General features: G+C 42.9%; 2 protein-coding genes across 6 annotated transcripts in view; one reads left to right on the forward strand and one right to left on the reverse strand.

The window, feature by feature from the left end:
• The window catches only part of CLIP4 (CAP-Gly domain containing linker protein family member 4), a 47842-nt gene that overhangs the window by 3886 nt on the left and 21490 nt on the right, over window positions 1-22466 (forward strand). For 2 of the 5 annotated variants that reach the window (XM_021391794.1, XM_021391790.1), the window contains exons 1-2: window positions 21021-21146; window positions 21788-21825. The gene's annotated coding sequence lies outside the window, so the exon portion shown is untranslated. Of the gene's footprint in view, window positions 1-17443; window positions 17615-21020; window positions 21147-21186; window positions 21539-21787; window positions 21826-22466 lie in introns of those variants that run through there. The other 3 variants (XM_021391791.1, XM_021391792.1, XM_021391793.1) reach the window with 3 other exon arrangements.
• C3H2orf71 (chromosome 3 C2orf71 homolog) lies at window positions 440-16749 on the reverse strand. Its single transcript, XM_021391770.1, has one exon. It carries the CDS (start codon window positions 14974-14976, stop codon window positions 11209-11211), a length of 3768 nt encoding a protein of 1255 aa, XP_021247445.1. The 5' UTR covers window positions 14977-16749; the 3' UTR covers window positions 440-11208.

Here is a 22466-nt window from a genome sequence, read left to right on the forward strand (position 1 = left end):
GGGCTGCCCCCCCCCACCCCAGCTCAGGCTGCCCAGGGCCCATCCAACCTGGCCTTGGGCACCTCCAGGTAGGGGGCACCCACAGCTCTGGGCAGCAGTGCCAGGGCCTCACTGCCCTATGAGAAAAGAATTTCTTCCTTATATCTCATCTAAACCTACTTCCCATTTAAAACAATTACCCCTTGTCGTATTGCTTAATGACCTTGGAAAAAATGTGTCTCTATTTTTCTTCTAACACACCTTTATGTATTGAAAGGCTAAAATTAGGTTTCCCTGGAGCTTTCTCTTCTCCAGACTGAACAAGCCCAGCTCCCTCAGCCTTTCTTCATAGGAGAGGTGCTCTAACCCTCTGAGCATCTTTGCGCCCTCCTCTGGACCTGCTCCCACAGCTCAGTATCCTCCTTGTGCTGGGGGCCCCAGGCCTGGACATGGTACTCCAGATGGGACCTCACGAGGGCAGAGCAGAGGGGGACAATCACCTCCCTTTCCCTGTTGGCCATCCCTCTTTTGATGCAGCCCAGGATGCAGTTGGCCTTCTGGGCTGCAAGTGTGCGCCATCCAGCCACTTCTTTACCCACTGAACAGCATCACTCTAATCCATAGCTCTCCAGCTGGAGCCAAGGATGTTGTGTGGGATTGCATCAAAGGCCTTGCAGGAATCGCTCCATCATAGATTTGTCCTTACTGAAGCCACAGTGGCTGTCTTGAATCACCTCCATATGCCTTAGCATGGTTTCCAGGAGGATCTGTTCCATGATCTTCCCAGGCACTGAGGTGTGGCTCACCAATTTGTTGTTTCCCGGGTCCTCATTTCTACTGTTTCTTAAAAAAAAAAAAAATAAAAGCGTGATGTTTCTCTGTTTCTAGTCCCTGGAGACTTCACCTGAGTGCCATGGCTTATGTTTATACCCAATCCTGAACAACTGCTCAGCAGAGAGCTATGTGATAATTTATTTTGCCATGGGCCAACGCTTCACCTTGTAACAAATTCCCATGTGGATGGAACGTGCACTCCTGGGTTCAGCCCAAGCTCTTGGTAGATTGTGTGATCAGTTTTAAAAAAAATTGTTTCATTTCATAATCACTTGAATCTTTTAAACTTACGTTTTTATTTGTAGTTGCCATTATTGCTCTGCCTGAGGGGAAAAAACCCTTCACAGCCTAGTGCAAACCATAACATTTTGACAGCATATTCTGCATGGTTGCCAATTTCTGTTATTATTGGGGAAAATGCATGTGTGATGTGTTAATTAGGCTTTCTGAAGGACAAAATCTCTTTCATGTGTCTGTGTGTGTTTGTTCAACTATGGATCTAATCCTGCCCTTTGCGTACAGCTCAGGCGAGGTAGCAAATCACAGGGAAGAATCGAATCCCCTCTTCAGCCTGTGAGCATACAGGGTAACCATTACCAACCAGCACAGTGAATGCGCCCTTTCAAGGTTTTCCCTGGAGATAAAATTATGGAAATGACCTGCCCGTTCTTCCAGTATTCTCTCCAAACCTTAGAATACGTAATAGTAAAAATAGTGAAACTCAACACTTAATTAGTAACCGTACTGTTTGTAGGATAGTGTTTTTTTTTTTTTTAAAGTCATTGCTCTTTCATACCAGAGGCATTTTGTAGTCTTAAAACATGCAAACAAACAAGTGTGGATGATGCAGGGTCCTCTTTCTGACGCTTCTGAGGACTGGTACGTGCTTGACTTACAAAACTAATTCAGTTGTAGCTTGGGCCTTGGATCAGTTTTATGCAAATTTTGGTTGAAAGGAAAATTTGAGTCGAGATGATTGGATCCATTGGGCACCTCACTAGCTTTCAGAGCTGCTCATCTTCTCACAGAACTGATTTGTGCAAAAATGGGTGAATGGAGAGGGTCAGCCTTAGCGCTGTTGCTTTGTACTTCTGAACGTATCAGTCTCTTGGGAAGTAGCACTGGAAGGTTACAGAGGCTCACACAGGTCTCATTTTAGCTGAAAGCAATCTAAATTAAACCTATCAAATGACTGTTACAGTTATTAGTGTGCTGTTTATTTAGAGAAATGCCTTTCTATTTTTGCTGTCTGCAAACAGCCTTTGAAGAGGTCACAGCAACCTTCACTGTATGTTGGGAGTAGAGAGATGCAGAGCCATTGGTCTGCTGAGGGAAACTGGGAATGCACTGAGCATCTAAATGCCTACTGTATTCCTAGTGCTGTGATGTTTGCAGAGGTGGTGTATTTTCTTTTTTTTTTTTTTTTTCCTCTGTGTAAAAGCTAATCTAGTTATTTGGCTGTCAAGGGAATAAGGGAATGCTGTAGAAATAGAAAATCTTCGACTTGTCAGGGCGAGCAGAGCATAGAGTTGCAGTATGTGGTTTCTCTGCTGTTTCTAGAACATGTAGTTCTGAAGAGCTGAGGTTTCTCAATTTGAAGAATATGCTATTATATTTTTTTAATTGTCCATACTATTTTCGAGATTCGTTCTTTATTTTGCACCTTAGGACTCTCTGTTACCATTTGTTGTTAATTTGCTACACAGATTGCTGTGATACGAAATTTGTCTAAGGCTCAGGAATAGGAAACTGCCTCCCAGGACTCCTGTGTTTTACTGGCTGCTCAGCTGCAGATCCCTGTGGGACAGGAGGGCATCCATGGTGCTCCATGGATTATCCACAGGACAAAAATGCGATACAGAGAACACGCTTGCATGCCAGGCTGTTATGATGATAAATGCAAGCATGTATATGCATGTGTTTTCTCTGAAATATGAAGATAAAGGGATCTACATAGATATTGGGCTATTGAATAAAAAAAAATCAGTATTTAGAAAAATCCAGAGAGATGTATTGCCTTGTGCCCTGATTGCCCATGTGTTAACTATATTTACATTCATAAATCATGAAGCTACACAGTGGAGAAAAAAAAGTTGTTTTTAAAAACAAATCATTAAATTGTACTGGCAGGCTTAATTTCCAGTTAGGAAGAAAGAGTTATTACACTTAAGCCCAGTTTAAGCAGGCTTAAGAGGAAGTAAGGTTGCAAGATGGAAATTGCACTATTAGATTGGCTCGAACTTGCTTTTAAAAGCTGAGCAGCTAGTGAATTTCTTGGTTTAGGTTTTATCTCTAGAGTGATCTTGGCCTTGGTGCTTATCTTTGTGGTGGAAAGCCTGGGAAGTATTGTTCATAGCTTTACAGCAATGCTGTAGGGAAGGACAGGTCTTTGTTAGCATCCTTAAGCTTCAGCTTTGATTCTTTCGTATACTAAGGACCCAATGGCTCAGTCTGAAGCATCAAAAGCTTTTGGTTTCTCTTTAATTGCTATATAATCAGCTCATCTATGCCTTAAGGAAAACTTTATTAAAGCAGGAGGGATTCGTATGGAGTAAGATAGGCTTATTGCCTCTTTCTCCTTTAAAATAACATTGTTAAAGGGTGTACACTAGATCGTCTATCTCCAGAAATCCTTACAGGGTTACTTAATGCACTCAGAGTTTTGTACTGGTAAAGAAAAAGGAAAGAATATGATGAGTTTTTGAAATGCGGAAAGCAGTTGGAGCTGCGAAGGCTGCAGATGATGATGCAAGCAGCGTGGTACAGGATAGCTGCAGGGCAGGCATACATGAGATGAATGGAAACAGGATCAGAGGAATAATATGGCCCTGGGCCTTGATGACCTTCCCCTGCTGAGCATTTACTGATATTTGAACATCCTTTTTTTGACTAATATTTTTATTATTCATTCAAAGTGGTCAGTAGGAAGAACTGCATACTTGCTACCTTTGCACTAAGTTTTCAGATAGCCCAATATACTGTTGTGAAGATGCACCAAGCATCTTGCACAGCAAGAGCTAAATCTCAGTTTGAAGTTCATACCTGCAGTGTACATGCTGCAATCATGATGCCACTGAGTTTATCTGATGTGGGAGGTTTCATGACTTGTTAATCTAGAAGAATCTATCTTCAGTAGATGTTGGCAGTTCCGCAGTGATGAGCTGTGACAGTAAGGACAGGTTACTTAAACTCTGTCCTGTGATTTCTTCTCTTCCCAAAACAAAAGGCATAACTTCTCAGAATATTTCTCTTAATAATAAGACTTCATAAATAATTATGAAATGCTTTGGATATTAAGAAGTGTGGCACTGAAAATTCTGCAATACGCTGTTTTTTTTATCACCTGCATAGATTTCTATCTGGGGTATTTCTTGAAGTCAAATAAAGTAACTGGGGGTGTATAGTGCTTTTGGGTCATCCACGGATGCTGAGAGTATGAAATGATGAGTCCATTAAAGGCTTGTATGTAGAAACTCTGAATGGAGTACAGAATTGCCAGGTAGTTCAAGCTTAAATCAGGACAGATGGAGGCGGAAGCACAGCTGACCTCTGTTCTGGTCTGTTGGTGTCTAGGCTGGATTTTGTAGCCTAAAAATGCATATTTGCAGAATGAAAATGCAACCTATTTCACTGACGTCCTAGAGAAACACAAAACAAGACAAACTTGTGCTGGGCTGGGGAAGAAAGAAGCAAAAGGACTTTTCATAGCAAAGGGCACTCATTAGTGCACTGAGTAAGGAATCGGTAGCATAATGTTAGATTGAGATTTGTGCTAACGTCAGACAGAATGTAAGGGAGATCAAACTCATAACTTGCGTATAAAACTCTGATTTATTTACATCAGTAAAAAATACATCTTGAAATTGAGCATGGTCTTACAAACAGCTGTATTTCAGAAATACTGAATTTAGGAAAAATGGAAATGATATCCAAAAAAATTAATGTCACAACAAACAAACAATAACATTTCTTTAAAAACTGGTCAGCCACGCTGTTGCTTTCTACATATCATTGTTACTCTCAACCTCATGCTTTTAATACAAGCTGAAGGTAAACACCTTATTTGCAAGGGTTGTGTACAGAAGAGAATCTCTTAGCTATACATAGTCATGAGTTCATGATACAGACTTGTAGATCGCAAGTGGAGAAGCTGTTTATTGAATATAATGCTCAGTTTGCTGCAACCTCCTTAGGGCAATGTTAGAATCCCTCAACAGCTGCAGTGTTTAGGTGGAACTATGGTTGAGATGAGCATCCGGATGACATGACCTTAATCAAAACTGGAACGGATGCTGTACTGGAAGCTGGCTTATGTGACATGTCTTCAGGAGAGCCTTTTTCAATCAGGGAAAGGTGGTTTGGCTGATTTCGTGTCCAGCCAGCACATGTGTGAGCAGGTTTTCAGCTTGATTGCTCTAGCATTTCTCTGTGGGCTGCTGTAGCTCTTACACCACAGAAAAATTTGCTGCTCGGGGGGGCATAAATAACATACTTTCAGTTATCACCCATCGTGGATGCTGAGAAATTTCAGCATTAGGCCATGAAGGAATGAAATGACTGTAGCAACTGAGCAGAAGTTGTCCTTTTGCTCTTGCATTTTCATCTTCAACACCACATTTAGGCATGCAAAGTGCCAAAATTCTGCTGTCATGTTTCTGGTTTATTTCTGTTCTGACAGCTAATGCCAGCAGAATAGATGAATCCAAAATGCGTACAAAATGTATGCGTAATTTTAATGCAATGGGAGTGGACAAAATTTCTGATGAGGAGGAGAACTGAATTACAGAGTTTGCTCTGCTGAGGACCCTTGCAGCATCTGCTTGTTGATTTCCCCATTTTATAGGGAATAGCGTATCTGTCCATGTGATTACAATGTGGATCTGCTGACATCTCCTACCTGTAAGCCCTGGGTATGGCTACTTTGTCACCTCACGCTCACAGACCCCCAATGATCCAAAGCATCTATGTGCTACAAGTTACTTCTTTACATTCAATGCTTTACCTTAAATACTACAATTAAGGTTTTCTTGTGTGTATGGTACAAAATGGCACCGAGTTTATTGAAGATGGGTGGTTGTGATGAAGGCACTATTGTAAAAGTCAGAGGAGTTCAGTAACCAAAGGGGTCCCTTGTACAGCATAAGGCAAGCCTCAATTCCCTCATTGTGAAGGTGGCCAGAGAGGGTTAAAAATTCTGCATGTAGATGAAGTGTTCATCATCGTGAAAACTGTAGGAAAAACTAAAGCTATTCCCACCAAAGTAGGACTAGAAATGAGTCTTTTTCTGGATCTTTTTCTGTACTGGCATATAAAAACAAGTCAAATTAGGTAAATTAAAAAGTTGCATCTTAATTCTGACGACAAACTAGTTCTATGAGCAAAATCCAGTAAATTCTTAAACTATCTTAGTGGGTGCTGTAACAGCCTATGATTAACCAATTGTCAGTATCTTGTGTTTTCATTAGCAGGAATCTGTCTAGAAGTCACAGTAAATCCCTTCAAACTGCGTAAACTAGAATATAAACCTCTTTCTGAGAGAACAGGATTCTCTTTTTTCTTTTCCTTTTTTTCTTTTAGCATGTCCTTAAGTGCCTCAGGACGTTTGATTGGGCTGTTACAAAACTACTCTAATCAGGATTAAGCCTTGTATCCTGAGAACTAGAGATGATGAGATTACAAGATAATCAAAGATGCTTTAGAAGATCAAAGTCTTTTTGAGGAAATAACGTTTCTAATATCCCTTGAATAAAAAGGGTCATTTTTTGTTTTAACTTGTATTTGGTCTTTTTCTCTCTATAAAAGTTCACAAATAACCTAGTATAAAGTTGTGACTTTGTTGAAGTCATTTATATTTTGCAATAGAATTCAATTGGTTCATGACTGTTCGGGCCCCGCTGCTGTCCCCAGAGAGCAGAGCTCAGCGCTGCCCTCCGCTCCCTGTGAGGAGCTGCAGCCGCCGTGAGGCCTCCCCTCAGCTCCTCTGCTCTGGGCTGAGGAAGCCCAGGGGCCTGAATTTATTCCATGAAAGTTCTGAATCAGTTTGCATCAAGCTCTCAGAACTGGGAAGTGTTTCTGTTGTTAAAAGTAAACCTTTGAATTAAATCCTAGATTGCAATCAGAAGGAGAAGCAGCTGGTTACTACTCTGGTATTTCCTCTGGAGACTGAGATTTGGGTTTTTAGATGCAATGCCATCGTATTGTTTCCTTGTGATTAAAAATAACAGAGTGGTGTTTGGAGGCTTGGGTAAGGCTGTTCCCTCCTGCAAACCTCAGGCCTTGCTTGTGCCTCTGCCTTCCTGGGTTCTTCTGCAGTCAGTCCCTCTGCAGCCCCTGGCCCACGATGTAGAGCTCTGGGTGGGAGGCGGATCTGTTGGACTCTTTGATTTCAGGGGCACAAGGGTTGCTCCAAGGGTCGCCTGCTTTTCTAGGGCTCTCATCCATGCTACAGAAGGAAAGATGTTCAAGTTAAGAGGCTAATGAATTGTTATTTATCAAAATAATACTGATTAGCCACGTTAACCCATGAGGCACAAATGCTGCACAGTACTAGGTAACTCCCTATTTTCTTCTGCGTACATGCTTTCTCTATATGCCCTCCAGACTTTCTTCTTTTCATTCCCTCTTCTGTTGTACCATACACACTGTACTCTCTCTCCCCTTCCAAAACTTCCTTGGGATGCAAATATTTAAAATGTTTAACAGGGAAGCAGTATGAATCTAGATTCACTTGCAGATGGAGACGGATTTGAGTGAGAAGTCTTATTCCAAACCCAGACTCTGCTGGATGAAAGGTCTTACCTCTACATCCACATGGTCACAGGGATTTCTGAGGTCACCAACATGGCAATGGAATATATGCTCTGGTGGCATAAAGCTGCCCCATTACAAACAGGAGAACTGAGGCATAGAGTGCAAGTGATGTTCCTGAGGTTGCACAAGCAATCTCCAGAGGCACAGAAACTTTGTGAATCAAGAGTGATTACAGCAAAAGAACTAGCCATGGATATCTCACTCCGCAGGCCTTTATACTGAGATGTGTCCCATGTTGCTTTAACTAATTAAGAGTTTAAGCTAAACGTAAGGAAATACCCCGGAGTTATCCAGAATCATTATTGTATTTTAAGCACATAAACTGATAAACTGAATTGGCTTTTGACTATAGACAAGCTTTATGTTCCTATTCTATCTGCTGGGACTTTCAAGATTTGAAAGACTGGATGAAAGAGATTTGTGATATGTTTCCAGTCACAAAACTCTAATCCAGATTCAGATAACCCCCAAGTGCAGAAGTAGCACTTTGGCTACTTGCTTTGGGCCTGATTTGATGAACAAATTCCCTTGCCAATACCTTCTTGAACAATATCTTAATGGCAATAGCATTTCTTCCATCTCTGGTCTACTACTTGGAAGATTAGCAGTTTCAATTAAATATTGTTTAACTGCATATGAGCTTTGTGTATTACAAATTTATCAGGATTTCTATAAGCAGAACAATTGTAAATACCTTGATAATATACCAATAACTGTTGATCTCTGTCAAATTACCAAGCTTACAAACCAGCAAAGTTAGCTCAGTTTAATCCATCCGTAATCTGTCCAAACAGGAACTGCATGCTTTACTTGATTTGTTCAACTAGTAGTTGTTGAACATAGAAACTGAAATCTGGAACTGAGCTTCTCGCCCAGGTACCCTAATACTAAATACAAAAGCTGTAGATTTTAAGGCTCATGATTTTTTAAGTCCTGATATTTCTTATAGCATAGGATGGGTGGCAGATATACTTGGGAAAGAAGCACTTTTTGCCTTCTAGAGGAGCAGTGAGCACGTGGCAGGTGCAAATCTGTGTGTAGCAGTGATATTTAATGCCTGGCAATGCTAGTTACCAAAGCTGAATGGAAGCTGCTGCTGCTTCTGTTGTTGCTGTTAAAATGGGGTAGGTGAGAAAGGGGACTCTGCTGCCCGATGACTTGCTGAGATGTGTTATTTGTACAAACTCCTGACAGATTATATTTAGTATTTTCCCAGAAACCAACTGTTTTACCTGGGCATGGAAAATGGAGTGATATATCCCAGAGTTTGCACAAGCATGGGAGAAACTGGCTACATTGCTGACTTTCAAACTGCTTTACCTGTACAAATGTGATACCACTGCAGATTTGCCTGTCCCTCCTCCCTCCTGTGACTAAAGCTTGAAGCTGCTCATAGCATACACAAAAACTTGCATGCACAGAGGCATTGTTGAACTTGACGAGAAGAAGAGCAAGGAAGGAAGGAAAGGACACTGAGTTAGGTGGGAACAGCTTGCAATTTGAGACCAGATGCAAACACTGCCAGTATGAAGAATTTTAGGAGTATAACATCTGGTTGAGGGAGATGTTTTGAAATTTTCCTGTTAGCAGAATGAATTGCAAAGCAGAGGAAGCCTTGCATGGCTAATAAACCTGAAGGTGAAAGATGGATCAGTGTGGTGCTTCCTCTGTTATGGCATCTGCTGTAACAGCAAGGATCAGCATCTGTGTGTGGTTTGAGGTGCTCACAGCTGTGGCAACTGCTCAGTGCTAGGCAAAGAGATGGGCAGCAGTGATGTGAGGGGGCTCTCAGAGCTTCTGCCATGTGCTGCTTCCTGAAATAGCCCTTCTCTGCTCATCAGCACATTTGCTGTGACATTTGTATTATGCCAAAGCAAGGTCTGTAAAAGTCAATTCTAGGCAGTTTATTTTAAGTCTAAGAAAGCAAACAACAGAATATTGAATCTTGAGACAGTGCGTGTAGTAATGAATGGGCTAAGTTTCCCTTTTGTTTACAATGACATAAATTTGAGCTAACTCAATGGGACAACATTTGATCTCTGTTTGTATAAGTGATAAGCTGAATTTGGCTCAGGATATATTTCTTTCTTCCAAAATGGCTAGAAATGGTGTATATCATAACACTAGATATCGTGCTTCTCATGAAAGGGATGATTTTATTTACAGTGGTTTTTCTTTATATTACTCTCTGTGCTGTGACAGACTACAATAGAGAGATAACACACACCACTGAAGCATAAATTAGTTAACAATTTATAGTAGACTGTTTTTAAAATTGAGCTATAAAACTCCCAGGGCTTTTGTCTTACAGCGTTTGACACAAAGCCGCTTTGGAAAAACATTAATTAATTCTAGTGGGCACTGGAGTAGACAAAGCTGGCTTCACACCACACATAACAGCAGAAATCCCAACAGCAATGTAGACAACTTTCATATAATCTTCAAATGTCAGAATACAATGCAAAATTAGAACCCAGAATGCAAAACTGTTTCCCAGTTTTGTTTAGCCCCTTTTTTTTCCATGAGTGTGGTTCTAGTCCTGTCTTTGGGAAGGAGTGTATGCTTGTGCATTCACACATGCAATTTTATTTTCTGTTGGGCTTGATCTTGCAAGCTCTGCTCATGGGGACAATTTGTGTGATTTCAGCTCTGCTGCAGCAAGAGTAAAAATACTCCTCATGTGAGGAAAGCCTGCCTGGGAAGGGTCTTAATCCTCTTGTGTAGCTTAGAGCTTAATGGACTAAAACATCCTAAGATGCTAAGAAACTAGAATAACAACACTTTGTACTTCCAGACAGTTACACTGATCTTTAACGGCTCCCAAATACTCATATGAGTTTTAGGGCCTTTTTGTTTTTCTTTTTAAGTGGTAGAGAAAATTTAAAGCCAAGCCCAGGTATTTCAAAAATGTCCACCAGTGGTTGCAAGCATGGAATTTCTTGTATCTGATGCTTTGATACCAGTGAATCTCTGGCAGCCTTGGGAGATTCTCCTTTTTGAAATTGGGTTTGGTCTTTGGAACCACCAGACTGGGTATTAGTACATAGATCTGAAAGCTTACACAATAAGGTCCAACTTTCAGCTATAATTATGGCCCTACAGATCCTTACCCTCATCTACACATTATTCTTGCCAGCTGACTTGAAATAGTTTAACATACATTTCTGTTGAACAGTTTGCTGGCTTAGAAGCTGATGCTAGTAAAAACACCCCAGTCGATCTTCTCACGGTTATTTAAAAATGTTTATAACCTGAAGGCTATTCCATAGCTGTTAAGAATTGAATGTGGATGTCCTTAGAACCCAAAGACATAAGGGAAATTCAACACTATGAAACCAACGCTGAACTTTCCCTGGTTGCAGTGTAAGGCTTAAGCAAGCTGTGCATAGTTAACTATTCTCTTACTCTGACAGGCATCTATGGAAATCTGGGGCAAGATGATGCTATCTTTCCCCAGCCATCTGCCACCTATTGGAACAGAGTACTTTTCTGGGGAATCTCTTAATGACAACAAATTCTCTTCAGGAGTTTATAGAGCCAACACAATGCGATACTGTTGCTTTCCTGATTTAAATTGAAAATTTCTTACCTTGCTTGGTTAAGAGCGGGTTCACTGGCAGCTGTCACAGGAGCTGGAAGGAAGAACCGGACCCCTGGTCGACGGTCGGAGAAACTTCTCCTCACAAATGGCTGAGGACTGGCAGCGCTCAGGGACAGCTTCCTGGTTCGGGCTCCCAGCTGCTGGAAAAGCAGGCTGCTCTTCTGGGAAGGTTTTGAAGCTTCAGGCTGACTGGTGACCTCCTCTGAGGATTTTCTGGGTGCTGGTGGAGGTCTTGCTTCAAATAGCGAAGAGGTGGCTGGGCAAAATATTGAATGTACGTTGCTGCCCTTCTTGGGGGAGGAAGGGTGGAGCTCGTCCCCAGCATCCAAACCTGCTCTTGATCCTCTGTAGGAGCGAGATGGGGAGCTTGGTGGGGATGGGGCGATGGGAAATGGAGCAGGCCCTGTGTCACGGCGGTATGTTGGGGAGCCTGGCGGCCGGTGTGGGGTTGATGAGCTCTGCTTGTGCTCCGCGGGAGGGCTGAGCAGTTTGCGCTGGGCCGGTGGAGAGGGCAGCTTCTTCTGCGAAGGAGGGCTGGCTGCTCTGGGGCTGGCAGGAGGGCTGGGTTTCCTCTGCATGGTGGGCGAGCTGGGCTGTGGATTGCTGAAAGCTTGCAGAGAGTGTCTGTGGTGAGTTGGAGGGCTGAAAAGCCGTTTCTCGGTTGGCGGAGAAGAAGGGGGGGTTCTCGCTGGGGACACCCTCCTAGAGAACGCTGAGCCTTTTTCGTTTCTCCTGAGCGAGTTGGGAGAGCTGTGCTTCTGGTATGGCACCGAAGTTGCGGGTGAATTGGCCTCTATGCCCTCTGAGCTGTTGCTGTGTGGATTTGAAACCCTGCTGGGATTTTGAAGAGGAATAATTTTATGCGTCTGCTTGTACAAATCTGCAGCCTCTTTTCTCTGGGTCGCTAATATCTCTTCCTGGCTAGGGGTGTACACATTGGTTGGGTTTAACTCCAGAGAATATATCTGCAGTTTATCATCCCTCGGTTCACTGTTCCTTAGAACTTTGTTAGCAGCTGCATTGGGGCCATTGATATTTTTACTTGGTAATAAGTCAATGGACTGGAGGGAGGCCCTCATTTTTGGGGAGACTTGTGCTCTCTTAGTAGCTTGAAATTCTGTTTTGGCAGGCTTTTTGGCATCTTCTGATGAGCTTCCTTCTATTCTTACAGTTTCTTCCATCTCAGAGGAGTCAAAAGTATTGTCCATTAGCATTTCAGGGGGTGGTGGTGGCAGGTTCTCAATGTCTTCATCTATCTCTTCCTTTGTGTCCTTGCATAATTCTGCAGCTGGTACAGGAGGAAAGGCATTTAGAAAGTTAGAACAAACTCCGCTGTTGTTTGAAAGATTTGTGCCTTCTACTGGTGAAATACGGTGCTTAACATTTAAAGGTGCTAGGCCTCCCTGAAAGGGAAGAGTGGGTGGGATGACTGGGAGTCCAAATTTTCTGATGCATTTTACTGGTCCTAAGGATCTTAAAGGTGTGGCTTTTCCGAGCTCATCAGTGGGACTGAATGTTTCAATGAGCTTTTTGACAGACTGGCGCGGGGCACAACTGCTGCCACTGAGCATTTGTGTTCTAGGAGGCTTGTTTTCTTCATTCCCTGATGATGTCTCCTGGGTGGGCACGGTAGCTTTCAAAGGCTTCTTGTCTCTTTTTTCATCCAGCTGAGGGGCAGGATTTTGATCAACCATGTATGAAGGGACTTTATCCTGGTTTGGCAGGATGCTGAAATTTTTTGAGAGGCATGCCTTCAGTTTGCTAGAAGACCTAGATGTAACTTGCTCATCCTGCAAGTAACGTGTTGTTCTTAGTTTCCAAGGCTCTTTGTTGTTATCTGTTTCCTTCTTTCCATAAAACATTTCTAGCCTTTTGCTGAGCTCCTTTTGAGTTCTCTGAAGCTCCAGGAGGGTTGGGTCCTCTGCCTGGCTTCTGAGGGACTCCTCTGATCGGGATCGTCGTTGTTTACCAAAGGTTTTCTGTCTGCCTGTTGCTGTACTGGGCCTTGCTGTTAAGATGGCTGTTCCGTTCTCATCTTCCATCCATTCTTTACGCCTAGATTTAGCTGGGACAAACTTGATTTTTTCACTGATGGCATCTTTCATCTTCAGAATCATTTCCTCTGCTTCTGCATTCTCTGTCCTTTTGATGGACTGTCTTTGTGTGTTATCAGCGACTGCAGGTGAAGACTGGGGCCTCCTTGGCAGGGCATCCTTTCCCATTTCTGATAAACTTATGTTGTCATCATCTTCACCCAGGGTGCTCCCTTCATCATCATCTTCTGAAGGAGAATCTATTGATTCACCAGCTTTGAAATGTTCATATTCCTGAGTAGAGTCAGACTGGAAGGAGTTACAGGAGTGGCTTTTGCTCAAGCTTGCATATTGCGCCACAGTGGAAATACCTTCTGGTACTCTGCCTTGACAAGAAGTTCCTTCCCTACTCTGTACAGATGAATGAAACACATCTTTAAAATGCCTTTCAAGTGTATAGTTGTGAGATGTGGCGGTGCCTGGTGGCCTCGTCCCGTTATGGATATGCTCCATCATTCTGGTGTGCTTTTGGGACAGAAGGCCGTGTGCAGAGGAATCAAAGCTTGCTTGTGCTCCAAGCTGGCTGAAAGGACTGAAGTCTTTGAGGGATTCGTTGTCCACACCAATGCCACTGTCCTCAGAACAGAGAGTCCTGTCATCGCCGTGGAACTGAGGGTTCCCCATGGTTGAGGCTTCAAGCAGCCTTACTGTCTGAAGCAGGCGCTCATCAAACATTTGCTTTGCTTTCAGTTTTCCTTCCAAGTTGCTTGCAGCGGTCTGCAGGTAGTTACATGTCTCCTGCAGGGCATCGGAGGTGAGAGAGGCTAGCGTTCCGCTCAGTAACTGCATTTTATTGATTGTGTATTGCAGTAGCTGTTGCAGAAGATCAGGGTGCTCCTTGAAATCACCTTTTTCTGATGGCCATGCCAGATTCCCCCCCACATCTTTGAGAAGACTTTCCCCGTCATTAGCAATTTCTTCCAAGAGCTGGTTGATTTCATCGAAGCGAAGCACGAGGAAGCTTACCATCTGTTGTAGGAAGAGCTGAGTTTGGGCAGCCTGGTCGGCCATATGAAGTATTGCTTCATACTTGGAGAGGTTGGGATTTAAGTAAGCATATGCACTCTGATGAGCCTTAACAAGCAGTTCTGGGAAGTCTACCTTTTCCTGTGTCTCACATGGGGACAAAATGTCCTTTTCTTTAGTTTTGCTAGGACGACCTTGCTTTGCTGTCTTATGATTCTTTTGCTTCTTCCCTTTCTTTAGGATTTGCTTTGTACTGCTTTCATTCTTATTATCCCAAATGAAAGCTGATGCTTCTGATTCACAGGAGCTTTGCTTTCTGATCTGTATAGCCTCAGTGATGTGTTTTTGAGATTCAATCAATTTGGAAATAACTTCAGCCTCTGTGGCTGTCCTCTCAATTACCCTGCCTTCCCTGGAAACGTGGAGGTCTGGATGAGAGTTGGAAGAAAACTGCAAATTATCACTCTTATCCTGCTCAGACATCTTCTCCTTGGTTTCTATTGGGCAGTCATTCCTCTGGACCCCATACTGGTGAAGTTCATCAATACTGTAGCAAGACGAACCTTTAACTAGCAGTGGGATTCCTTTATCTGTTGGATCAATACGCAAAACACCTTTGGGCTTATTCAAGGCCTTAAGGCCGCTTCTTGCAAGAGTATTAACAATCTCGCTGTGCGATGGTGTGCAGCCCATCTTTTCTTCGTCTTTGGCTGTATTTTTGATTTAAAATCTAGATGAACTATGGAAAATACAACAAAGAATCAAACTCACTGTCTCATCCCGAACTGCAGACTGGCCTTTTTCTCACAAGTTTTCCATCACAATCTTAGTTTTGTTGACAGTTCTTGATGTAGTTTGCCTTGAAATCTCATGTGCTCATTGCCCAGGACCTGGTCTTGAAGTCGTGCACTGTCCCACTGTATGTTTCCACACAGGTTTTCTTCTTTGATTCAAAAAAAGGAGTGTGAAAGCTCTGCTGGATTTAGAGCTAATGGATTAAGAGGACTTGCGTGCCTCACTTCTGTCTTGACAGATGTCCACTACAAGTAAGACTTTAAGCTCATTAGGGTAAGCAGGCACCAGCCAGTCAGCATCCATATTGTATTTATAAAGGCAGACTTTTTTCTGCACTATACTGGGAGGCAAGAGGACTTGGTACCTGTCCCTCCTTCTTTTCCTTGTTGCAAAACTGTAACGCATAATTGAATGTACTGATCCAAAGGAAGAAACTGTATTTTGAAGGCAAACTACTTGAATGTGTGCACAAATGCCATTAAGATACTGCTTAACCAAGAAAAAGATGACCTTGATGGAGTATATAGCAGCGGGAGAATACAAGATGGTGAATCAAATGGGTTAGAGACACTTTGTTCTGCTTCTGCCTCAAGGGGCTTCAATATTTTTCCTTTACTTGCAAGTGATTTCCTTTTTCATTCTAAGACTTCCAAAGAAGAATTTGTTTTTTCACCCCTCTCAAGTGTTCATTCTTGGAAAGTAGTTTTTTTTTCCTCTTCCCAACTTGAAAAACTGAATAGCAGAATAAAATAGTATTTATAGAATAAGTTTTGCATATGTAATTAAGATTGTGTCTGCATCTAGTAGAGCTAGACTGTAGAATTTGTGCAAAAATATTAGAAGCACTTTCTTCTTGTCACTGTAAATGCTGTTAGTTAAACCTCGCACAGTGCTCAGTGATATCACCTGACTTGATTTGGGGAAAAAAAGACAAATCTCAGGCAGAACTATCAATTTCAGACTTCTTTTATGGGTTAGGGCCACAAAGAAATCATGCAATTTTCTATAAGATAATAGATCTCTAAAACAAAACAAATTAAACAAACAGGTTTTTCTTTCTCTTGAGTTTCTTGGGATAAAATGCTTATGTGTTCTTTGCAGTCACAAAAGTGACTTGCTTGCCTTTATTTCTTCCTCATCTGTCGGGGACTGGTTCTTTTAATGGGATGACTTCAAGTGTTAAAACTCTAAGGAAAAAAAGTTTAAAAATTAAAAAAATTAAAAATTTTAGATTAAAAATTTTTTTAATTTGATTTCTAAAATAAAAAAATTATTCAAACCACTTAAAAAGCCAAGACAGAATTGTTCTTTCTGTTACTTCGTTTATCGCTTGCTGCTTCTGCTTCTTGGGAAAACAACTTCCAGAATAACCTAACTCTGAAAAAGAAGTTAAAGAAGCCAAAGCAGGAAGTGCAATACTGTGACAAAGCAGGAGAGACCTCACCTGGAGTACTGTGCCCAAGTGAAGAGTCCTCCGCACAGGAGAGATGAGGACCTGTTGGAGCGTGTCCAGAGGAGGGGCACAAAAGTGATACATGGGATGGTACAATTCCCTATGAGGACAGGCTGAGAGCTTGGGCTGTTCAGCGTGGAGAAGGGAAGGCTCTGGGGAGACCTGAGAGCAGCCTGTCAGTATCTAAAGGGGGGCTAGAAGAAAGAAGGGGGCATTCTTTAGTAGGGTCTGTTGTGATAGGACAAGGGGAAATGGATTCAAACTAAAAGAGGAGAGATTTAGACTGGATATAAAGCAGAAGATTTTTACAGTAAGGGTGGTGAGGCCCTAGCATGGATTGCCCGGAGAGGTGGTGGGTGCCCCATCTGTGGAGACATCCAAAGTCAGGCTGGACGGGGCACTTAGCTACCTGTTCTACCTGTAGGTATCCCTATTCCTGGCAGGGGAATTATACAAGATGACCTTTAAAAGTCCCTTGCAACTCAAACCATTCTATGATTCTATATTTTCCAAGTATTTATTTATGAAGGACAGTATGTGGCTAAGGATGATAATGGCACTTGGCCCCAGTTTCCCTCTTCATTACTCACGTTGGATGGATTCATCTTTTAATTTCCAGGAGTAGCTTTTCTACCAAAGTTATAAATTTCTCAGTATCAGAAAAGATTACAAATGAGAGTGGCTAAACCTAATACTGGGGAGATGCCTACTGCTTCTCTCTAGCAATTTCTGTGTGGTTGCCGGTATCTTGTCTGTTTCCCCAAAATCTTTCTATACTGCCAAGCCTCTAAAACATTTTCAGACTTGAATGAGCTGCTTACATGACTCATTCCTTGGTGCTGTGGCAGATTGTTCTTCTGGAAAATTGTTATTCTCTGTAGCCTCGTTATTCACATCTCTTCTGTTCAACAGGAGCAGCAAACTTAACTTGTCTTACAAGGGAGAAGGCATGCCAGTGACTCCTAAGAAAATTTTAAAAACTCTATTGCTTTCTCTCAAGTAATTTTTCTGGGACGCATCAATTGTACTTAATGTATGTGATGGCACAGCCATTTTCTTCAGTGCTCTTCTGGAAATCATCAGGTAATTATTTCTTGGCTCTGCTTCTTCCAAGTCATGTAGCTAATTCTCCAAATGCTTCTGCATCCCACCACAATGTGGCTTATACACAGTGCCTGATTTATGATGGTTATGTATTTATTACTCCACAATTAATATTAACATTAACTTATGTTGATTTATTTATTTTTAAATAGAGATTCTGGGTCATAGAAAACATGTTTGAACAAGGCATGTGTGTTGTCCTTACTTTAATTGTAGCTTGCATGTCTATGTGGTATACTAAATGTTCTGTCAAACTTATTAGCTTCTCTGAGAAGAAACTTTATGCCTGTTTCTACCACTTACGAAACTGCATTTGTCATTGATATTCTTGTTACTAAGTCAATGTATGTTGCATTGAAAGTCTGAGGTACTTAAAGCAGAAAAAAAGCTTTACCTCATGGAAAATGCAGAAGAAAATGCTTTGCCTCATGGCTATATAACAAAAGAGGTGGCAAATAGGTAAGTCAAGAGAAAATGGTGGTAGAAGAGAATACTTATGAGGAGAATGACGAGCAAGTATTTTTGACAGTAAGGTAATGAAATGAATTTGTCATCTGCTGTTTATGAACGGTATATTGATGTCATTCCTGGTAGAGTTACTATAGTGATACTTTGGCTTACAGTGCTACAATTTACACAACAAAAATCAAAAGGGAAACAGTTGATCGTGTCTGAGTCTATGTTGTTATCTGTGAATGTGCTGACTCGAGCCATTTTACAAGCACCCCACATGAACACAGGACTATGTTTGACGAACAGAGCCTAGGGAAGAAGCATGGTAAGATAATTAAGGATTAACAGAGACTTTCCCTTGCATGTGGATTTAGTTTAAGATACCATTGCTTCTTCTTTCATACCCTTTTTTCCTCTTGTTAAAATTGGCAATATTTTCAATTGAACAAGCTGCTTGGTCGCATGTCACTCTTGAAGGAAAGTACTTAAACTATTCTTAAACTTTGCCAGAAATAGCTGGTGCAGCGGATGATAAAAACCATGCTAGTCTGCAAGTGGGCCTAGAAGCATTGTAAGTGCCCTACCACAGGCAAGAGTCCTGAATCTGGATGGAGATGTATGGTACTCAGCCTTCAGAGATGCTGCCCATGTAGTAGCTGTGGGATGGATTTCGGGGCTGGATGATGGGAGAATCTGTTGATGGAAACTGAAATTTCAGTGTGAAACAAATAATGGAAGCCTAAAAATTATGAAAGCAAGAGAAAAGGATAATGGAGGACTGCTACTGAAAGGCCACAGGATTTAAAAAGGGGAATGTGTATAAATGCTTATTTCAGGTCTTAAAAGGTGAAGGTTTGTGTTTGTGGATGACTTTTGAGGAAAGTTTTTGTTCACTGAGAGATTATGGAGAGCTTCAGTGATAACAACTTCACTGAGTGTTGTTGTTTTCAATACCAGCAAACTGAATAAAACCAGAGAGCTGTTCATACTCTTGGTCTAGATATCACTAAGCAAATAGGAAATTTAGAAGAAATGTTAGTAGAAAATTAGAATCGCTTCTGTGGTTTGGACTGTACATGGGCTGCTAACTGCTCAGATGCCCCAGAAGAGTAAAGCAAAAGCATATGGGGCCTAACGCTGCTCAACATCAGCAGTGGTTTTGTGAGATATATTTACATGTGTTCACCACTTTTGAAAAGAGTAGTCTGGTCACTTGATCATAATCGTTCATTGCTAAGAATCCCCTGGTATTTAAAAGACAGCTGTCTGGCATATATTCACTGCTGTTTTCAATGGTTAAGACAGTGCCAGAATGTAAAAGTTAGGACTGTGGGAAACAGAATAATGTTTCAAATACAGATTTCCAGAATTATGCAAATTTACATAATTAAAAGGAGACAGGCCTAGTCTCAGCAGTAGTTGCATCAATTCTCACAAGTGGATGCAGTTTTGTGGTTGTGGAGCAACATTGTGGAAATTAAGTTTCTATCAGGTGACAGAATTTAACAGGCAGGCAGCTGGTTCTGTCACTTCTGCTGGGAGGTGGTTGTGTTGATTTGGAAACAGATCTAGAGGTTAGGTCCAGGTGACTTGTATTCCTGAAAAAATATTCCAGGGCACTGTAGAAAACAGTGCAGCTGTTAAGCCTTGTGCCTATCCGCAGTAGGTTTCCTTATCTAAAGCATCTCGGGTGTTCTCTGAACATCAAGATAACTACAGCACTCCTATTGGCTTCCTCCTGTAGGGTGCCTCAAAGCATGAGCCACATGTGTCTGTGCAGCTTTCCTGTTACACACTTAACTGAGGGCAGCTCCTGGAGCATCCAGTGTCTTACAAACATGCTTGCTGCTCCAAAGCTGCATAGAAAGTGGTATGTAAGTGTGCTCCTATTCTCACTGTTATCCTAATCCTTGCTCCAGGGTAGTTCTGCTTGAAGCTGAAGTCTTCCGAAGCTATTTAAATAATCCTTTTCCTCTGATATGAACATTTGTAAAGATGAAGGAAGTGGTTAGTAATGCCCTATTTCTGCTCAAGAAGAGAAATAAAGGCAAAATAGTATTTAACATTAAAAAAAAAAAAGTTGCTCACAGGCATTGTTCCCCATCTTTTTCCTGATGTGATCAGAGGGGCTGTAGTTCATTGTTTGAGACATTACAGTTCTCCAGGTGCTCAGCAACTATAGTGCCCATGGCATCACAGAATGAGTCAGACAGGATAGGCTGAACAGAATTTTATTTAGACTCATATCCTGATATTGTAAAAAAAGATATTGTAAGAAGTTATAGAACTAGGCCTTATTTATGTATTTTTAATTTCCATTGTGGGGCTGGTAAGTGGAATGCTGGATGTGCAGGCAGTTTGTCAAGCATGGTAAAATACAGCAGGGTTTGTCTACGTTATTATCCGAGATTATTCCCCTTGAGTAGCCTGGGCTCCAGTTATATGGAAATGCTTTTTCCACTGCATGATCTCTCAGTTTACCAGTGTTTGTATCTAGATCGTTATTAGGTTATTGTAAATTACATTGTAAATGTGGAGCGCAGGGACTAGGTCCTGCTTGCCCACAGATCCAAGCTGTCTAAGCTGCAGTTGGACTGCCTTTAATTCTCCCCTGGCTTTATTCCCAAGCGCTGTAGCCCCCTGCTCTTAGCAGGGTTGGTTGAGCAGGGCAGGTGCAGTGGATGAAGCAGGCAGCTGTGTGCTCTGCTGGGTGCTGGCTGCTCCCCAGGCCTGTCCGCACCCAGCAGAGATGAGAGCTCCCACCTCCACTGCGAGCTGCTTCCGGGTGAAACCGGTTTTCTACCTGTATATAAGGCGGTGTGTCTTCTTCTACAGCCAAGCCGCGATGTAAAAACCTGCCTACGCTGCTTAAGCAACGGGAAGCCCAGCGCCTTTTAAGAGGAGTGCTGGGGCGGGCCGAGGGGGCGGTGCTGGAGCCGACAGGCGCACGGGGCGGGGGCGGGGTGAGCGCCGCGCTGCGACGGACGCGGGTTCGGGGCCTCGCTCGGCTCCTTCAGCTCCCAGCGGGCGCGGGTCGGCCCGGCCGCGCCCCCAGCAGGTATGGGGCGGGGGGCGGTTGGTGAGACGGGGGTTTGCCTGCTGCCGGCCCCTCGTGGCGCGCAGTGTCTGTGGCGGGCACCGCGGGGCGGCTTGAGCCGCTCTGCGGAGCTTCCTTCCGACAGCTCCGCGCTCCTCCGCGTGCCCTCTGTCGGAGGTGGGAGCAGCCGTGTCCGCAGGCGGGGGCCGGCCCTGAGGGCTCCGCCATGCGCGAGCAGGCAGTGCACGGCGGAGGGCCTCGCGCTCCGGGATGGGGTTTTCTTGTTCGTACGGTCATAAGCAGTTCGTGATCCGCGGTGATCGTCCAAAATGGCACCCAGCTGGTGACCAGGCCCGCTGCCCGACCCACAGCACGAGTGTGTGCCATTGCTTAAAGACCTTCAGAGCTTGCAGGTGCTGCAGGGAAGCGTTGTGTTGGCGCTTTGACGTAAGACTGGAAATTGTGCAGTCTGCACAAAATAGTGGCTCGCGTATTATACAACTTCTTCCTTTTTTAACCGTGCACATCCTGTGTAAGATGTGGGTTTTAGGAAGGCTGTGCTTGCTTTCGGCCTTGGCAGTGGCAGTGTATGTATGGGTGATGGCTCTGTTGAGTTTTCTTAATTTTTTCTTTTGCTAGTGATATTTCTCTTTCATTTTCAGGTTGTGTTCGGATCACAGCAACTTATGGCTGGCAGATAGTAAGTACGGTGCTCTCTGCTGCACTAAGCTACACCTAGCAGCATTTAACAATGCTGTGAAAAGGAGAACTGGCATTTTTTTTTCACCGAGTTTCTCTAACCATTTTCTTCTGTCTCTCTCAACTTCTGACCCTACTGACCCTATCTCTTCAATACTTCTGGAAGATGTTTCATTCCACGTCACCAGGACTTCCATCTGAGTCGGTCTGTCTTGGGTGTTATTAATATCTCAGTGCTGTGCTTCTCTTTAGAACAGAAGTCATCCCGAAGACAGTGTTTTTCCACCTTTTCCATTTCTGTGAAATTGTCGTCAAACTTTTGCTTTCCTTTTGCTTTTCCAGGTGTCATAAAATGGTGATATATTTCAAGATCCTCATGAAAATCTCACAGTGTAAGGATGTAGGCCAGGGGGTGTTGGCACCAGTGTGAGCATTTGAAACCGTTCTTAGCGGTATTGGGCGAGCACATTCATTGTGGTGCTCGGGTCTTAGCGTCACCTGCCCAACAGCCCAGGTTGTTTCCTGGCCTGCTTTGCTCAGTTGTTTGTTTCATTCATGTGGGATGGTTTGTGTTCTTTCCTCTGGCCCCTTGATGTAGAGGATGACTTGGCCACTTGCAAAAGCACCAGTTCTGTTCTGTTC

The sequence above is a fragment of the Numida meleagris genome, chromosome 3 (genome assembly GCF_002078875.1).
Source record: "Numida meleagris isolate 19003 breed g44 Domestic line chromosome 3, NumMel1.0, whole genome shotgun sequence".
NCBI lineage: Eukaryota > Metazoa > Chordata > Aves > Galliformes > Numididae > Numida > Numida meleagris.